This window comes from Thalia democratica, chromosome 5, assembly GCF_965202585.1.
Source record: "Thalia democratica chromosome 5, ktThaDemo2.hap1.1, whole genome shotgun sequence".
NCBI classification, from domain to species: domain Eukaryota; kingdom Metazoa; phylum Chordata; class Thaliacea; order Salpida; family Salpidae; genus Thalia; species Thalia democratica.
In genome coordinates, this window is record NC_139169.1 from 42,623,983 (window position 1) to 42,643,093 (window position 19,111).

At 24.8% G+C, this 19,111-nt stretch overlaps 1 protein-coding gene across 1 annotated transcript; it reads left to right on the plus strand.

The window, feature by feature from the left end:
* Positions 1 to 697: 697 nt before the first annotated feature.
* On the plus strand, positions 698 to 16,426 carry LOC145836042 (alcohol dehydrogenase class-3-like). The gene is made up of 11 exons (XM_082943832.1): positions 698 to 757; positions 1,230 to 1,319; positions 3,194 to 3,347; positions 3,748 to 3,845; positions 4,891 to 5,013; positions 6,864 to 6,950; positions 8,309 to 8,438; positions 13,677 to 13,807; positions 14,485 to 14,620; positions 14,790 to 14,928; positions 16,167 to 16,426. Exons 1-11 carry the CDS (start codon positions 740 to 742, stop codon positions 16,189 to 16,191), a joined length of 1,131 nt encoding a protein of 376 aa, XP_082799958.1. The 5' UTR covers positions 698 to 739; the 3' UTR covers positions 16,192 to 16,426.
* Positions 16,427 to 19,111: the final 2,685 nt, after the last annotated feature.

Consider the following 19,111-nt stretch of genomic DNA (forward strand, 5'->3'; position numbering starts at 1 on the left):
TGTTGTACTCACTTAATTTTATTGATTTAAATAGAAAACGAATAAAAAAATATTAATTATCCAAATTTTAGTGTTAACAATTATTTCAATAAAACTGGCTAGTCTTTATTGATAACTCAAAAATGTTTTATTTAATAACCTTTACTTAGACTGGTTATGAAATTTCAACTTTCAAAATTATCCAATTTAGTTTAAAAATGTGTGATTATAGTTTATTAGGTATATTTATATTATAAGAATGAAACGAGATTGATGCCAATTTGGTAATATATAGTATATATAATTTTATGTATTTGTTTTGGCTATGAGTCTTGATCTTGCAATGTTCAACTCAGAGAGTTTTAAAAGCTGTCTTTAGTACCACTATGCCATCAGACCAAACTAGTTTTAAAAAGTAAATTGTGTACAATTAAAATATAATGTAAATAAATGTAATTACTAAATCAAACAGTATAAGACAAGGCTATTGATAATTGAAGTTAGACTATTGTTATCTATTTATTATTTACAATTTTAGCTCTAGTAATGTTAGAAAGTTTGAATACATAGAAGTTTTTATACTTACAAACATCTTTCTAAAACTTTTTTATACTCATTTATATTTAGACAAAAGTTCTTTACTTAACTTAGTAATAAAAATTCTGTTTCTCTTTTGTTAAATAATAACTGTGTAAAACTTAAGAATGTTTTTATTTAGGTGTAAGAATTTTCAGTCATACTTAACAACAAATATATCAAAATGGATACAGTTGGAAAAGTTAGTTACATTTTGCAAAAAAAAAACTAAAAATAATGATAAATAATTTATTGACTTTGAAAGTATTTATTTCAGCCATCATCTTTAAAGTTAAAGTATTTTGCGCTATCAATAATAAATAATGAACTTAACAGTAAGACCAACAACAACAGCATATGAAACATCAATTTCTTGTGACAGCCTTCCTGATGAGTCCTTATAAGGACGTAACTGGTCATAGGCTGTCTTGGATGCTGTTGTTGTTGGTTGTTTTAATTTAAGTCTTAAAAAATAAGCTTGGTTAAGTAATGCAATATTTCATCAAACTCAATAAAATACAATCATAGTTTGATTTATTAAAATCTCTTTCTCTTTATTAAACTCTTGAAAACTTTGAATAATATTTAAAATATTAAGATTTAATAGCATCCAGAATAATAAGTTTTAATAACATTTCAGCATCAAAAAAGTCACCTAATATTTATAAATTTAGGTCATCAAATGCAAAGCTGCAGTAGCCTGGGAAGCTAAACAAGATTTAAAAATAGAAGAAATTGAAGTTGACCCACCAAAAGCCCATGAAGTATGTTTTTAAAATTTATACAGTCGTTAGTACTTATGCTATAATAAAACAAATATTAAAAGAGTAACAGTCAATCTTATTTTAGTTCATTTATATAAATCTATGTTGGTGTACATTAGGGTGCACCTGTTGCCGCTCAAAAATGAAAGCAATTGAGTACACTATAATAATTTGTTTCTGTGTGGGGAATTACATAAAGAAACAACACAAAAAGTTTTAGCTTCCTAGCTTTTACCACCGTGGCATTTTTAATTTTTCTGAAAAAAACCCCTATGTTAATTGTTTGGGACCAAAAAAGTCTAACCTTCAAGTTTTAGCTGCACATTTTTTAAAAACTAGTAATCATCACACAAACACATTTTTCACGTTTTAAAGCAATTTGAAGAAAGTTTCACGGAGGAACTTCTTGATTTTCTCAAATAAACTTGGAAACTTCAATGATTGCTACATGTAAAAAAATTTGCAGCTAAAAACTTGAATGAATTTTTAAGGTCCCATACAATTTACATAGGGGTTGTTTTCAGAAAAAAACTAAAGTGCACAACTGTGGTAAAAGCTAGGAAGCTAATAATTTAATTTTTGTGTTGTTTATTTATGTGATTCTATGCGCTGACAAAAATTTTCATGTGGAAACTCAGGGGTTGGGGCAACAGATGCACCCTAGCGTACATATTTAATACAATCTAATGATAAAAATAAAAACTGTAGTCGGTAACTAGTTAATGTGTTAAACAGGACTACCACATTATTAGACTAGGTTATTTTTTTACTAAAGCTCACATTTTACAAATTGTTTGATAAACTTCAACCTAGATTATGCTAGTTTTTAATTTTCTAATACTAATTATAAGTTTAATCTGTTCTTTTTTGAAAAGTGTTAGTATATTTTGAATAATTTATTATAAAATAAATATTTAGTAATCTTTTATTTGTGTATAATTATTTTAATTAGTTTATGTTTTTAATTTATCCTTGTTTACTTCAGTTTGTAAAAAAACAAATATAGTTTTTGGAAAATGCTGCATAGGTATTAAGGGCATAGGGGGGTAAACACCCTTTTTTGGTTTTTGATCTTATTTTATATAGTTTTTACTAAGCTACAAGATGCTTTTTACAGATTTTAAAAATTCAAAATAATTTTTTGAGATATAGCCGGTCAAAGTCGGAGGCTACAATAGGATCCTTATGGGAGGCGCAAACTAAAACAGCAAATAACTAGAAATTACTAAAAATCTATCTTCTCTTACGTTTTTTGAGATAACTACCTCAAATTTTCAGGAAATGTTCCTTGCAGTATTTAGAAAATTCTGTCGGAACAGAATTTTAAAAAACTTAAAAATAAAAATTTATAACAAAAAAACAAAAAAAAAAACTGTTTTTTTTATTTATTTTTTATATAAAATTTTTATTTTATTTTTTTTCAAAATTCCTTCCAACAGAATTTTCTAAATAAATCAAGGAACATTTCCTCAAAATTTGAGGTAGTTATCTCAAAAAACGTAGGAGAAGATAGATTTTTAGTAAAATAGTCTATTTTTGCAGTTTTAGTTTGCGCCTCCTATAAGGAACCTATTGTTGGCTCCGACTTTGACCGGCTATATCTCAAAAATTATTTTGAATTTTTAAAATCTGTAAAAAGCATCTTGTAGCTTAGTAAAAACTATATAAAAAAAGATCAAAAACCAAAAAAGGGTGTTTACCCCCCCTATGCCCTTAAACAAACTGTCTCAATAAAATAAACCAATCAAGTTTAAAGTTCAGTTAAATTTTGATTACTGTAGTTCATAAAAAACATACTTCGTAAATAGTGATTTTTTATGTCCTTAGTTTTACATCAATTTTTGTAGTTTGATTATTTTTAATTCATTGCACAGGTGCGCATCAAGCTAGATGCCACTGGTGTCTGCCACACTGATGCTTACACCATGTCTGGGGCTGACAGTGAAGGGGTTTTCCCTGTTATATTGGGTCATGAGGGCGCAGGGGTCATTGAAAGTATTGGTGAGGGTGTTGAAGGTTTTGAAATTGGTAAGTTCACTTTTTTTTAACTATTTAGCATCAGTACCTTAAAGTTAGCATTAAGTGAGTTACTAGCACTGTATTAAATAGCTTTTCTTTAATTTTTTTTTAATGTGTTTTATAAGAATAAGTTTAACAATTTGTAGTTTTAACTGTTCAAATAAACTGTCTTAACTAAATATATTTTGTTTTTCCTACTTAGTTTTGACTTTAAAAGCTTTTTATTTGTGTAATTAATATGCTTTAATTCTTTTTGAAACTTGTACAACTGTAAATTATTTTTTCAATGTATACTAATTACACAGTTTTTATAATTATTAGAAATTTAATGAGCCTGTTAAAAGCTAATAGTATCATTTAAATATACCATGGTTTTATATATTTCTAAACAAAAAATAACAATCACAAGGTGACCATGTCATTCCTTTGTACATTCCACAATGTAAAAACTGCAAGTTCTGTCAGTCACCCAAGACTAACTTGTGTCAAAAAGTTCGTTCTACTCAGGTTAACTATTTTTAAATGTTGTTTACTTGTTTATTTTATTAGTTTTTGTATATGATTTTGTTTTTGTATATAGTTTTTGTATTTAACGAAAGAATATATACTATAACTTTAAAATATGACGCCAAATGGAATAATCAAATTATTAGAAAAAAAAAACTTTATTATAAACTATAGGTTCCTTATTATAACATGTAAAATTATTATTAATACATTATTTTTAATAAATTTTATATTTTTAATACAATCAAAATTCTAAGGATTAAAGTTTTGACAAAAGGAGTTTTTCTCAATATATGATTTTTACATTTGATTATTTTTTTAAATTTAATTAAGAATTGAATATGAAATATGAAGAAGATTGCTTAAAATTTAGTGAGCAATTCCATCAGCAAAAGTATATTTTTAAATGTTAATTTTTTTTTAAATCTATAAATTTTGTTCAGCAGTAATAAATATCTAATAGCTTATAAAAGTCTACAAAAAAGATCAATTAATAAACCAAAGTATACTTAACTAAACTAACAAAATATAATACAAACATTATATGCATATCAATTAGATTTTTAAGCTATGCTTATGTAAATCATGTATACCAAGAAGTTGTTTTTCAGAGCATTTATGTTGAAGATTTAATATGAAACTAAACTAAAATTTTTTAAATATATAAAATGCTTAAAGTTATGCAAATAACTTTTGTATCTTTGTGTATTTCGTTCTACAAAAAAAAAACCTGTTGAAATTTAAATTATTAGAAGATTATAAAGTTAATTGTTTTTTAGAAATAAAAATACTCAATGATTAAATTGTACTGCATTTTGAATTTTGAAAAAATAACTAAGTAATGATTATGTTTTATTCTTTGTATATATTTTCATCAGTTAATGTTTAGAAGATTTTAAAAATAATTTATATATATATTTTAATTTTCTACAGCATTAAAAACTAATAAAATATGTAAATTTGACCATAAACCTTACATTTTGATGTAAACTTTGTGCTTAGTTATACTTTCAACAAATTAATTAAATAAATTTGATACAAACAGGGAAAAGGTGTAATGCCAGATGGTACTTCTAGATTCAGATGTAAAGGACAAACTGTGTATCATTACATGGGATGCTCCACATTTAGTCAGTATACTGTTGTTGCTGATATTAGTATTTGTAAGGTTAGTTGCTATTTTTTATGCAAAATACTATCTATAATAAGTATAACTTATTCTTACAAAAAAATAATTTCAAGTGACTATTTCTTACAGCAAATAAACATAGTTTTATGAGCTACAAAGTTTGTACTTAAGTTGTTAAAACAATAAATTTAGCTTTTGTTTAAATTTCTTTTTTCTACAAGTATAGAGTCATGTTTATCTATTTAAGTTAATCCATTAAACAACATAAAATAATTTCGAGTTTTATGAAGTTTTTTACGTTTTTATTACGTATGAATAATTTTTAAATAAATAAGAAAAATCAAACAAAATGTTTTTGATGCATAATCCTAAAAATTAATTTTTGCAAAGCATGTAACTTTATCTTACTTATTTATGATTAGTTACTGTAGATAGTTTTTTATTCATAAAATATGAAACATTTATTTTTTGTTAGCAAATACGTCTTACATTTAAAAACTTACAATAAAATAACATAGCTTTAATGAATATTAAAACGTTAAATAACCTAAATCAAAGCAAATCCATCATAAATTTAGTAATTTACTTAATTAATTGTTGAGAATATTGTGTATAGAATTTAGTTTTATTTCTTTCTTTCAATACACTTAGATATAAACTTTTATTAGTATTTTGACAAATATTTTAATCATTGTTTTTATTTGTTTAGAAATAAGCACTAAAAATAAAAAAGAAGTATATAAATTTAGTTATATCTATTACTAAAATATTTTAATCATTCGATTGTTAACTTAATTCCTTAAAGATCCGATTAAGATTTACAAAATGTTTAAGAAATAATTTTATTATTATCTTTTAAGCAGGTTTTGCATAGTTGACACCAAAATTTTTGTCCAATCAAAACAGTTACATCATACTTTGCACGCGACACTTCACTGTATTTTGCACTCAATTTGTAATACTTATCCAACTTGGCCGCGTTCTTTAAACAAACTTTTTTTCAAATGCGTGCTTTAGTTTATGCTATTGTTTTAATTAATATAGTTTTTCAAAAAATTAATGTTTTATTTAAATTTTAAACAAGTTTTAATGTGCTTTAAATTCATTATAAAATTAAATTCTTATAAATTTTTCACTAACAGAAAATTATATTTCTTAATTTTAAAAATCTCATTTTAGTGCCTACATACTGAGTAAAAAAATACTAACTACCCAAGATATTTAAAATAAAAAAAACATGTAAACTAGGACATATACATTTATTAAACTTTATAAGTCTCTTTTATTATTGCATGAACTTCAATTTAACACTGGAAAATTGCTGTATAGTTGTGTTTCATATTATTTAAATGAATGTAGAAACACATAAGCCAACTTCCATAAAAGCAATTTAAGTCTGTAACTAATGTAATAATGTTATACATTGCTCACAGCTGATAATACAATAAAAACTGACTAAGAAATACAAACACTTAAATGTAACTATATTGTTTATTACTTTTGGTCGTTTTTAAAGGTTTTTAAATAGTTAATCAATTAAAGTCATTTTGTTGTTTATTAGTAATAATTTTGGGTCCTGAATTAAACTAGTTTTAGTTATACAAAATAGAATCGTTATTGAAGTATTAAATATAGAAAATAGCAGTTTGTAGAATAATTAGTAAAACAATTAAAATAGTTGATTTTTGTATTTTATTTAATTTTCACAATCAAAATTTAACTTTCTAATTAAAAAAAAGTTTGATGCAAATTATTTTTTAACAAAAAAAGGGGAAAAGTAAAGAAGTACTAACACTTGATGTTTTCTTTTATTACCACATAAGTAGAAATATACTATTATATCAACAACATTTTCAATGTACGATCAATTAGTCGAGATTGTCTAACAGGTAAATAAGAAAGCGCCCATGGATAAAATATGCTTGCTTGGATGTGGCATTCCTACCGGGTATGGTGCTGCAATGAACACTGCTAAGGTATACACTTGAATTTTCTGTTGATCAAAAATCTGAATTCTTTATTATTTTAAAGCATTTAATTTCTTTTATTAACGTGGTTAAAACTATAATTTCTGTAATATTAATACACTCTTACTAACTATTTCTATCTATGTTTGACAATGCAGTATTTTAATTTTTAATCAAATCTTTCTTTTCAATTAAATTTTGTTTAGTTAAAAATTATTAGAGTGGTTGAAAATATGTTGATGATGGAAGTTTAAATAAAAAATACTAACTGTTTTTACTTAAAAGAAATTTTGTGTTATCATAAGTAGAATGTGAATATTTCTTTGATTCAAATTACCATACATCATTCAATTAAGTAAATTGGAAAGTTTCCAACAATAGCACAGTCTTTTTATACTATACTTTTTATGTTTACACTGTTCACTTTATCACATTGTATGCATTTACAGTTTTGTTGTAGTTAATAACCTTGAAAATTAATTTAATTTTCTTAAATTAAAACCATGAATAATAAATGTATAAAGTAAACATTTATATTGTAAACTTTTTAATTTAGTAACATGACTTTCTTTACAAGAATATGATTTATAGGCATAGTTTTTGTTAAAGACCACAAATATTTTCTTAATGTAAAAGAATAGTTAAATAAAAATATGTTGAAAAACTTATTGCTAGAAGCTTAATCATTTTTATCATTTCATATGATAAGTTTTTTAAAGATTTTCAATTTATATTGGTTTATGTATATCAAATACTTAACATCATTATTAGAAAAAAAACTTTTTTTGAGAAGATTATTTAAAATTAACTAAACAATTATTATTATTAATTAAGACTTAATTAAGAAAAATTAAAAAGTGTTTATGTTTTCTTAGAAACACTAAACTTTTAATTATTTAGGTTTTTATTCATCATTAAAAAATTGTTATTTAGATTACTTTAGTCTTTTTTAAGCTGTTTGTTACAAGTTTTTAACCTATTTTGTATGTTCATCTTTACAAATAAGAAATATAAAGTTTTTAGTAAAAAAATATAAAAACAAGTTATATACATATTTTAAAAAACAAAATTGGTTCTTCTATTTATAAATACTAAAACTTGTTATGAATAATGTTGGTTGAACATTAGAATTTATCTGGTAAACACCAGTAATTTTAAACAAAAGGCTCTAGCATAATGTTTTTTAATGGGCTCTATCAAAGTATTTTATAAATTAGATATATATAATTTATTAGAATATATAAAAACAAATAGTTTATAAATATACATGTTTCAGTTTTAATTAGAGCAGGTTCAAAACATTGAGTAAGTAAAATTTTTAAGTACCCGTAGTTATTTGATAGTATTATTAGAATTTTTTTTTTCAGGTAGAATCAGGGTCAACTTGTGCTGTTTGGGGTTTGGGTGCAGTTGGTCTTGCTGTTGTCATGGGATGCAAAGCTGCGGGGGCCACGAAAATTATCGGGGTCGACATCAACCCTGATAAATTTGAAGTCGGTTAGTCACGTTTTTATATATGTTTACTGAACATTTTTTTTAACATTAGTAAGTTTTAAAAAATTTATAAAGCAACTTTAAATCTTTCGTAAATTATTTTCATAATTCTTATAATGTATGGTTTTTATTACAAAACTGCCAGTTAGTTGCTAATTTTTAAGTAGTAGGAAAATTACGATTGCAGTAAATAACACATTTTAGCATTCTAAAAACAATGTCAGTTAAAGACCGAGTAATTTGATATAGAATTGTCTTCTTTTAATTATGCTATTTAAACTGATATCAAAGTGTAAAAAAATAATTTAACAATAAATAAAGTCAATATAATTTATTAATTTATTATTTTTGAGAATAAACAATTACTCAGTTTCACCGCAGAGCGGATTTTCAAATTGTAAATCTGTAGTAAAATAATAATGTTAAAAATGACAAATCTTTAAAAATTGGTTTGAGTTAAGTTTATATACAAAAAAATTAAAAAATAAATTAAGAATTATATTATTCTAATGCAAAACAACCTTTAATTTTAAAAATATCAAAATATAGTCTACAAACAATACAATTAAACCATAGTATACTGTGGGGTATTGATATCTAATAGATTTAAAGAGATAAAAACTTTTACAGAGTTAAAAGTTATGGAGTAGTAGATACATATTATTAAGCACACAGTTCTAATAATAAATTAATAATGTAATAATGTTCAAAATAAAACAAGGGAGTAAGCATTAAAAAAAAATTTTGAAAGCATTGTTGTTGTTGTTGTTAACACAGTTGTATTATGATGACAAAGAATAAAATGGCTTTTTGTGAAAAATTTTAGATAAGCGAAAAATAGAATGAGGGTTAGATTTCAGATGTTAAATTTAAAATAAGATAAAAAATTAAATATATTTAGTTGAGAGATAATCAAAGAGAGTATAAACTACTAATAATTCAACTCCAGAAAATATATATATATACTAATTCTCCAACAATTATGATTTACAACTGGAAATGGGTATATTATAGGGTATGCACAATTTATCTTATATCTTAATGAAATATATTTAACTAATAAACAGACTTGAAAAAAATAAAATAGTTTTAATATTTTAAGACTGAGAATGGGAATAATATTATGATACATGCACAAATAATAAAAAATCTTAATAAAATTGATACCTATGTGAGATATAAATTATAAATATTCATTTAAGTAATGTGGGCATTGGGTTATCAGTTCGTTTCTCTTGTTTAAGGTTTTTCTCTTATCTGCTAGGGCTATATGGAGTCTTTCTAGGTTACATAAAGTGCACATGTTAGTATGGTTTGTGTTAGATTTTACTGATTCTACTATTTTCCATTCAATTGAGTATTTTATATGGTTACTGTATAGATCCCATAGGTGATTTGCAAGTTGGGTACAATTTTTGGGTTTGCTTTTAAAAGGTTTTGGGAAAGAGGTTTTGTGTTCATTATATCTAGACTTAAATGTTCTTTTGGTTGAACCAATATAAATCTTGTGGTCATTTACGGATGTGGAGACTTTAGCTTGATATATTACATTACTTAGGCAACACTTGTTATCCACGGGGCAGTTTGTTTTTATTCTACAATTACAAAGTTTTTCGTTTTTATCTGATTTTTTCGTGAGTTTTTTGTTGTGGGAATTTATAAGGGCCATAATATTTGGTGTGCAGCAGTATGATATTTTTATAGAATTTCTGTTGATTATTTTGTGATAGATGGTGTCTTTCTTAAAATGTTTATCTACTAAATCCAGGAAAAGTTTGCCAATTTTAGTCTGTACAGATTTACAAAAGGGGGGATTGTAATAAATGCAATTTCTTTTTCTAATTTTGTTAATATTTGTATTATTAAATTGTTTGTAGGTTAAATTATATTTAAAATTACTTTTATTTAATGCATTTTGGTATAAGCCTTTGAAAGAAAGACACCATCTATCACAAAATAATCAACAGAAATTCTATAAAAATATCATACTGCTGCACACCAAATATTATGGCCCTTATAAATTCCCACAACAAAAAATTCACGAAAAAATCAGATAAAAACGAAAAACTTTGTAATTGTAGAATAAAAACAAACTGCCCCGTGGATAACAAGTGTTGCCTAAGTAATGTAATATATCAAGCTAAAGTCTCCACATCCGTTAATGACCACAAGATTTATATTGGTTCAACCAAAAGAACATTTAAGTCTAGATATAATGAACACAAAACCTCTTTCCCAAAACCTTTTAAAAGCAAACCCAAAAATTGTACCCAACTTGCAAATCACCTATGGGATCTATACAGTAACCATATAAAATACTCAATTGAATGGAAAATAGTAGAATCAGTAAAATCTAACACAAACCATACTAACATGTGCACTTTATGTAACCTAGAAAGACTCCATATAGCCCTAGCAGATAAGAGAAAAACCTTAAACAAGAGAAACGAACTGATAACCCAATGCCCACATTACTTAAATGAATATTTATAATTTATATATCACATAGGTATCAATTTTATTAAGATTTTTTATTATTTGTGCATGTATCATAATATTATTCCCATTCTCAGTCTTAAAATATTAAAACTATTTTATTTTTTTCAAGTCAGTTTATTAGTTAAATATATTTCATTAAGATATAAGATAAATTGTGCATACCCTATAATATACCCATTTCCAGTTGTAAATCATAATTGTTGGAGAATTAGTATATATATATATTTTCTGGAGTTGAATTATTAGTAGTTTATACTCTCTTTGATTATCTCTCAACTAAATATATTTAATTTTTTATCTTATTTTTTAAATTTAACATCTGAAATCTAACCCTCATTCTATTTTTCGCTTATCTAAAATTTTTCACAAAAAGCCATTTTATTCTTTGTCATCATAATACAACTGTGTTAACAACAACAACAACAATGCTTTCAAAAATTTTTTTTAATGCTTACTCCCTTGTTTTATTTTGAACATTATTACATTATTAATTTATTATTAGAACTGTGTGCTTAATAATATGTATCTACTACTCCATAACTTTTAACTCTGTAAAAGTTTTTATCTCTTTAAATCTATTAGATATCAATACCCCACATTATACTATGGTTTAATTGTATTGTTTGTAGACTATATTTTGATATTTTTAAAATTAAAGGTTGTTTTGCATTAGAATAATATAATTCTTAATTTATTTTTTAATTTTTTTGTATATAAACTTAACTCAAACCAATTTTTAAAGATTTGTCATTTTTAACATTATTATTTTACTACAGATTTACAATTTGAAAATCCGCTCTGCGGTGAAACTGAGTAATTGTTTATTCTCAAAAATAATAAATTAATAACTATCAATCTCCTATTAGTGGATAGATTACTGTGTCCTGTTTATTTGTTCTAAACTCTCTAGTTATGTCAATATAATTTGTCTCAATTAAATTTTATAAATTTGATGATAAAGTGAACCTATATGTTATTAAAAAAAAAGATTCTGCATGCAGAAACCTTTTTAATTAGCACTAACAACCTTCTTAATTCTACAAACTAGATTAAAAAAACAACAAAACTTCTGGTTGCTTTTCTAAAAAATATTTATCTGTTTTTATTTGCTTTGTTTGATATTGTTTATTGAACGTTCAAAATATTTGGTCTTAGAACCTGGTGCACGAAAAAACCTTTCGGTTATCGAGTTGCACACCACGGATACCTTTTAACGTCTTGTCCAGGACCTGTTTTAACGTCTTGTCTTGAATTAAAATATATAGTTTTTCTTTGAGTTTATTGTAATAAACAAATTGTTAAAAGTCTAAAAATTATAAAGATATTAAGCTGAGTTAATACTGTTACATCTAACTCCCATATTTTATCGTGAAATAGACTAAAATACTATTGACTTGCGCAAAAAACAGCACAACTTAATTAAAAACATGTTACTACATCAAGGGTTGTTAGCTTTTTATTAGCTTAGGGCTAATTTTCTAGAAGTTAAGTCTTCTGCAGGCTGTAAATATTAAAAATAAACTTGATTAATAATTCATTTTAAACATTTTAAATAAACAAAACATTTTAAAAACAACAAAAGAAACATTTTAAACCAAAGATATTAAATATCTAAGCAATTATTAAACATTAACGAGAAAAATGTATTAGGAAATACAGTATGGTTTTGGAAAAAAAACAGCAATTTTAAAACAATAGTATTTTTTTTAATTAAGGCCATAGGGGGGGTCCAACTTTTTTTTTACAAAAAATAACTTTGGATTTTATATGAAAGCTTTAAATACAAACTACAAGCCTGTTTTTATAGAATTCAAAAATATGATTTAACTTTTGAGATATTTTATTTTTTGTAAAAAGTTTCCGATACAAACGTATGGACCGCAAATTTTTCGGGGTCAATTTTCTCGGAAATTTAAAAATTTACTAAAATCCTATCTCCTCCTTCATTTTTTGACCTAGAGACTTCAAATTTTCAGGAAATGTTCCTTTTAATATTTTGAAGAACCTGAATGTTGGAATTTTTGAAATTTTGAAAACTAAAAATTTTATCCTCAAAAAACTAAAAAAAAGGGTAGTTTTTTGACCATAATTTTTTTTTTACTCAAAATTAAAAAAATTCCTACAATCGATCTCTTTAAAATTTAATGATACACATTCTGTAAAAATTTGAGAAAGATTACTCAAAAAATGAAGGAAGAGATAGATTTTTAGTGAAATAGTCTTTTTTCGCATTTTCAGTTTTCGCCTTCCATAAGGAACCTATTGAACGCCCTTTCTTTGATCGCTTATATCTCAAAAGTTACTTTGAGTTTTTTTAAGCGGTTAAAAGTCTCTGATAGCTCAGACTAAATTCTACAAAATAAGGTCAAGTTGTAAAAAACAAAGTGGACCCCCCCCCCCCCCTATGGCCTTAAATCGTTATACTATTTTGAAATTTTTGTATAAAGTAGAGACTTTAATTTTCTAACTTATTTTATACTCTACAACTTATTTTGGTGCTATAAATTTACATCCATTAAAGCTTTTTTGAACATAATAAAAATTTAAAAACTTATATTCTAACCATCTCTTAATTAAGCATTTGTTATTACCCTTGTTATAAAACTCAGTATGTTTTAAATTGACAGGCATTGAATGTCTATGGAAAATTTTAATAAATTTCTCAATTAGTATAAGGCTGTTATGACATCTAACTTAAGTAATTTCAAAGCAACTTCTATAAGTTTTAAAAAAAAATTTCAGCAAAGCAGTTTGGAGCAACCGATTTTGTGAATCCGAAAGAGTTGAAAGGAACTACAGAAGATGAAATTGTACAAATGACCGATGGTGGCTGTGATTATACATTTGAGTGCATCGGCAACGTTAACACTATGGTGGGTTATTTGTTAATATAAAGTTAAAACTTACATTTTTTTTTGTTCAATGAGTAGTTGTTAAGATATTTCAAAAAATTTATAATTAAAATAACTTTCAAGTAAACGCTTGATAAACATATGAAAAGTGTTACACAGTTACATTTGTGTATTCTGTAGCAAGTTGACTTACAAAATTACAACAAATACTCTTAAATTGAATAATTTTCTAAAATGACTTCCTAAGTTACTACTAGCAAACTATTTATCAAGCTACTAAATTAAATTTAAACTTTTTTGAACAAAAATTCTAAGGACAAATTTTTAGTCATTGTGTTTCATAGCTTAATCTTAAGTATTATTTTTTTGTTAAACAAATGTAATTAAAAGGAAATTATTTATTTAAATAATGTCCTTAAAGAGATAATACTGTGAGGCTTTTTTATAAAGTTCAAAGGCCTGTAAGTAAATTTATTGTAAGAAACTTTTAAATATAATTTTAAGTTATTCTTATAAATTTAATCTTATAACCTTTAACTATGTCAGTTAAATTGATACTGAAAATAAAACTTTCAAACTCTTCATTTCTTATGTGTTTGTCTAAAGATATTTATTACTTAAAAATTATTATTAAATAAGTTGGATGAAAACTTTTAGCAGCAGCTTTAATAACCAGAATATAATATTTACAATAACAGAATTCAGCGTTGAAGGCGTGTCACAAAGGTTGGGGTGAGTCTATTATTATTGGGGTGGCTGGAAAGGGTCAAGAGATCCACGTCAGGCCGTTTCTATTGGTAACAGGAAGAGTTTGGAAGGGCACTGCTTTCGGAGGTATATTTGTACATGAATTTGAATTACTCAAGTATATAGATTTTTGAACTTCAGACCTATTTACTTATTTAGTAGTTTTTACTTTTATACTTGAACTTCCTAAAATTTCCCAGTAGTTTAGGTAGACATTTTTTTATAAATTTTAATAAAAAAATTATTAAATATTTAGGGTACAAGTCAGTAGATAGCGTGCCCAAGCTGGTTGAATCTTACATAAACAAAGAGCTGAAAGTTGACGAGTTTGTTACTCACCAGATGGCGCTAGAGGACATTAACAAGGCTTTTCACTACATGCACGAGGGTGTCAGGTGAGAAAAGTATACTCTTATTAGGAATATTTATATAACATTGGGTTAACTATTGTGATTATGTTTGTATGAATTGTGGAGTATGTTTAGATACGTGTTTACGTTTAAGTAGTAAAATTGATCAAATTTTTTAAAGTAAAAAGGTTTTATGTGACTTATATTATTACTACTTTTAGTAGTTGTTTTAGAACAAACAGTTAATAAAATTAGTTTTTTAAATTTATTTTAGTTAATATATATATATATATAACTTCTTGCGATTGCCATTGAAAATTTAAGCATTTAAAAAAATAAGTAAAAAAAACTTAGCATATTAGCATAATTCAGAATAAATGTTTTAAAAGTAATCTGCTTTTTTAATATAAGAAATTGGACAGCTTTGAATAATTTTAACATATATTAAAATTGGTTTAAAAAAATTTCTTAAAACAAACTAAAAAATAGTCTTATTCTATTTCTCTATAAGCAAGTAATTTTCAGCAGAATTGAAAATGTTTTAATAAAACAAAAGATCTCTGAATTTGCTGTTTTTGTTTTTTAAATATTGAGACAACTTTTTTCTATGGTTTTTTTAACTAATTTTATTGTCTTGTTAGCATATTTTTTATTTTCAATTAAGGTGTATATTAAATAAATATCATAGACTTTTAAATTTTAATATTAAGATAGTTTTAGAAAAGTTAAAGAATCTCCACCTTTGACTAAAATAGGTAAGTTTCATAAATCTTAGGTAATCTTAGGTAAGTTTCATAAATCTAAAATAACAAAAGTTTGTGTAAAAAGTAGATAATACTTTACAAATATAGTAGTTATACAATCTAAGCTATGATAAAAATGATTAAATGTAACATGTTTTACGAAAGAAAAAATATATTTAAACTTATATCTAAAGTTGGTGTAGAGTGTTTTTTTAACCTAAAATACATTTTTTTTATTAAATAATTGTTATTTATGATAAAAATATTGTGCAAAAAGTTTGTGCTATCTAAAATTTTCTATGCACCCTTTTTCAAATTTGTATTGTTTTTAAGAAGTCGTATAGATTATATCTAAACTTTTAAGTAATTAAAATTTATATAAAAATGACATTTAAATTAAAATAAACATCTGAAAAATTTACACTAGTAGTTATCGTATGTATTTTTATATATTATGTGTAGTATACATTATAAAACTCGCTGATTTAAAATAATGCCCAAATTTTGAGTATTCGATAATTGAAAAAAAAAATATTACAGTTTGAGGTCTGTTGTTTCATTGTAACTTCAATTGAAGACAAGGTCACACTCTATAAAATATTGCTTCTCAAAGGAAAAACAAACTATTTATCTAACTACGCTATGTGAAAAAATAATATATCATTTTAATCATTTATCTTCTATTCAAAATTTTATTTTACGCTAGCTCCAGAGTGTCTTATGAATTTAGTTAAATTTCAATAGCAAAACTTTTATTTATCATTGTGTGATTTTAATAAATTTTAAACTGTTGTGGCAAATGAATAGTTTATATATCAATACCATTTTAGACTTATTCTTATACCAGTTTTTTTTTTCAATCGAAGATTAAAAAATTGCTTCAAAAAAAGGTAAGTTAACTAGATATATAATTATAAAGTTTATTTTGTTACAAATTAAGGTTACTGACCTCATAATAAAAGTAGCTACTTTAAAAAAGCTATCAAAAAAACAAATCTTACGGGTTAAAATTTATAAAACTACAATCAGATAGTACTACATTTTGATAACCAAGCACAATTTTACACCTAAATTTTTCAAAGTACACAGTGTTTTACGCACTAGGTAGTGTTTCAAAATTATATACTCTATAAAATCAGGGTTGCAACATAATCAGGAAAAGTTAGGAAAAACTAAAAAAAAACTACAAAAGTCAGGAAAAAATGGGGGTTTTTGAAAAAAGGTCAGGAAAAGTCATGAAATTTAACAACATTTAAAAAAAATTTAGATATTGGGAGTTTAAATTTACGAAATTCCTTATTTTCCAAAGCCTTAAAATGGTGGAAATGAATTAAAAATTCTTATGTCAGACTAAGATAGTAAAATCTTCCTAAAGTTTACAAAATTACTCAATTTCCAATGCCTTCATCTGGTATAAATTAATTAAATATCCCTTATAAAACTGCAAAATTTTTCTAATAACGTATTGAACAACTACCCTACTTGAACAAGCAGTTTTTGTATGCTTTTTAGTATTGATGATCTGTGCGGGGTTGCCAAAACTAAAAAACCTGGAAAAACCTGGATTTTTTAACAATTTTAACATGTGTTAAGTAGTAAAATTTCGATTTGACTCAAAAAATCTATCATATTGATAAATTCGTTTTGTCATCATCAAACATTTTTTTTATTAGAATTTTTAAGATTTTATTTCGATGTTGTTATACTATTTCAACACCGTTTTTTTACCTTAAACTTAATTTTTAACTAAAAGTAAACCCTAAAACGTCGAATAAAAAAAACATGGAAGAAATTTTGAAAACCTGGAGCAAATTTGACAAAAACATTTGGCAACCCTGTCTGTGGCAAGGACACTAGCCACAGGCAGGCTAGTGTCCTTGAAAATGTGAAAATACACAAAAGTTACTAGTGAAAATGTGATATATACACAAAAGTTACTAGTGAAAATGTGATATATACACAAAAGTTTATCGTGCAGAATTTAAGAATTAAAGTGTTATTTGTTTAAGTAAATAATTAAGTTCTTTATAATTAAGCACTAAGTTTAGTATTTTGTATAGCAAGTTTATGTGTATACCATCCCTATTTATATTTTTTTAATTTGTTTAAACTTGAATAATAAGTTATAAGAGAGGTATATGCCATTGTAAGTTGACTTATTTGTAATTTTTTGTAGAATAATTTAAGTTTTTAAAATAAATAAGAGTATATTTATTTGTTTCAAGTTTTAAGTATATTATTTTCTAATTCAGTGCTTCTGAACCTTTTTCTAGTGGCGGAACCCTTTTCCAAAATTCAACTTTTGCGCGGAACCACTAATTTTAATTTTACATAAAATGTTTAATCAAATAAATGTTCATTATTAAATTTCGAAACGCTTCGCGGAACCCCTGAGAGGCGTCGCGGAACCCTAGGGTTCCGCGGAACCCCATTTCAGAAGCACTGTTCTAATTGATTTTTAATTTAAGGTTTTTATATTACATGGTTTAGGTAGTATTTTATTAAAGTAAGTAAACAATTTATATAAGTATTACATGTTTTAGATAAATATTTCTTATTGTTAGATATTATAACCTTTAGGTTATTGTACAACTTTATGCTAAGTCTGACTATATTTTGCTGATAAAGCTGTTCATTGAAAATATATCAATCATATTCATACACAGATGGTTCAACTGATGTAATGTAGATGATTGAATTCAGCATAAAAAAAATGTTGGCTTAACCTGTATAAAAATAAGATTAAAACTTTAGATAGTTTCAAGTGTTTGATTATGTATTTTAGAATAAGTTTAAATTAAGAGTTTTATTTAGAAAAGTCAGGAAAATTTTAGTAAAAAGTTTTAGTAAAATTTTTCTCAGCTGATCTGTGGCAACCATGTTGAAGTGCTAATAAACAAACGAAGAAAATTAATTTTCGTACATATAAAGTAAAAAAAGAGTTTGATTAAGTTCTTTATTAAGGTTTTAATTGTAATTGAAACCTTATACAGTAGACTACCGCTTAAGTACGCAAATTGAACCCGACCAAAAGTGCGTACTTAGCACGGGTAGTGCGTACTTTTTGACGACATAGTATAATATGAAATTTAGTTGTTTGTTTTCTTTCTTACAGCTAGCCACCAAATAAATAAGCAAAATAAACAAGTCTTTTTATTTTAAATAATATTTTATACATAATTCTAATCTGAAATTTTTTTTAATAAATTTTAAAATGATTTATTTTTTCTATAAAAAGTTTCTACTTAATTATTATATACATCTAATATAGAAAATCAATGTCAGTCAATGATATAAAAAAGAATATTAAGCCATATTTCCCATATTTTGTTTTGTTAGAGAAAAAGTGCCAAACTACATTGTGTTTATCAAACATTTTCAAAGCATCAATGTGTGTACATTTAAATTAAATTATGACTTAACTATGTTGTACTTGTAAGTTTTTTCAACTTTGTCATCTAGATTTATTTATTTTATAGCATTAC

Excerpts from the sequence above, each read along its gene's own strand:
- LOC145836042 (XM_082943832.1), top strand. Across the intron at positions 3,348-3,747 it reads TGTTGAAGGTTTTGAAATTG|GTGACCATGTCATTCCTTTG; the intron begins GTAAGTTCACTT and ends AACAATCACAAG. Across the intron at positions 14,621-14,789 it reads GAAGGGCACTGCTTTCGGAG|GGTACAAGTCAGTAGATAGC; the intron begins GTATATTTGTAC and ends TTAAATATTTAG.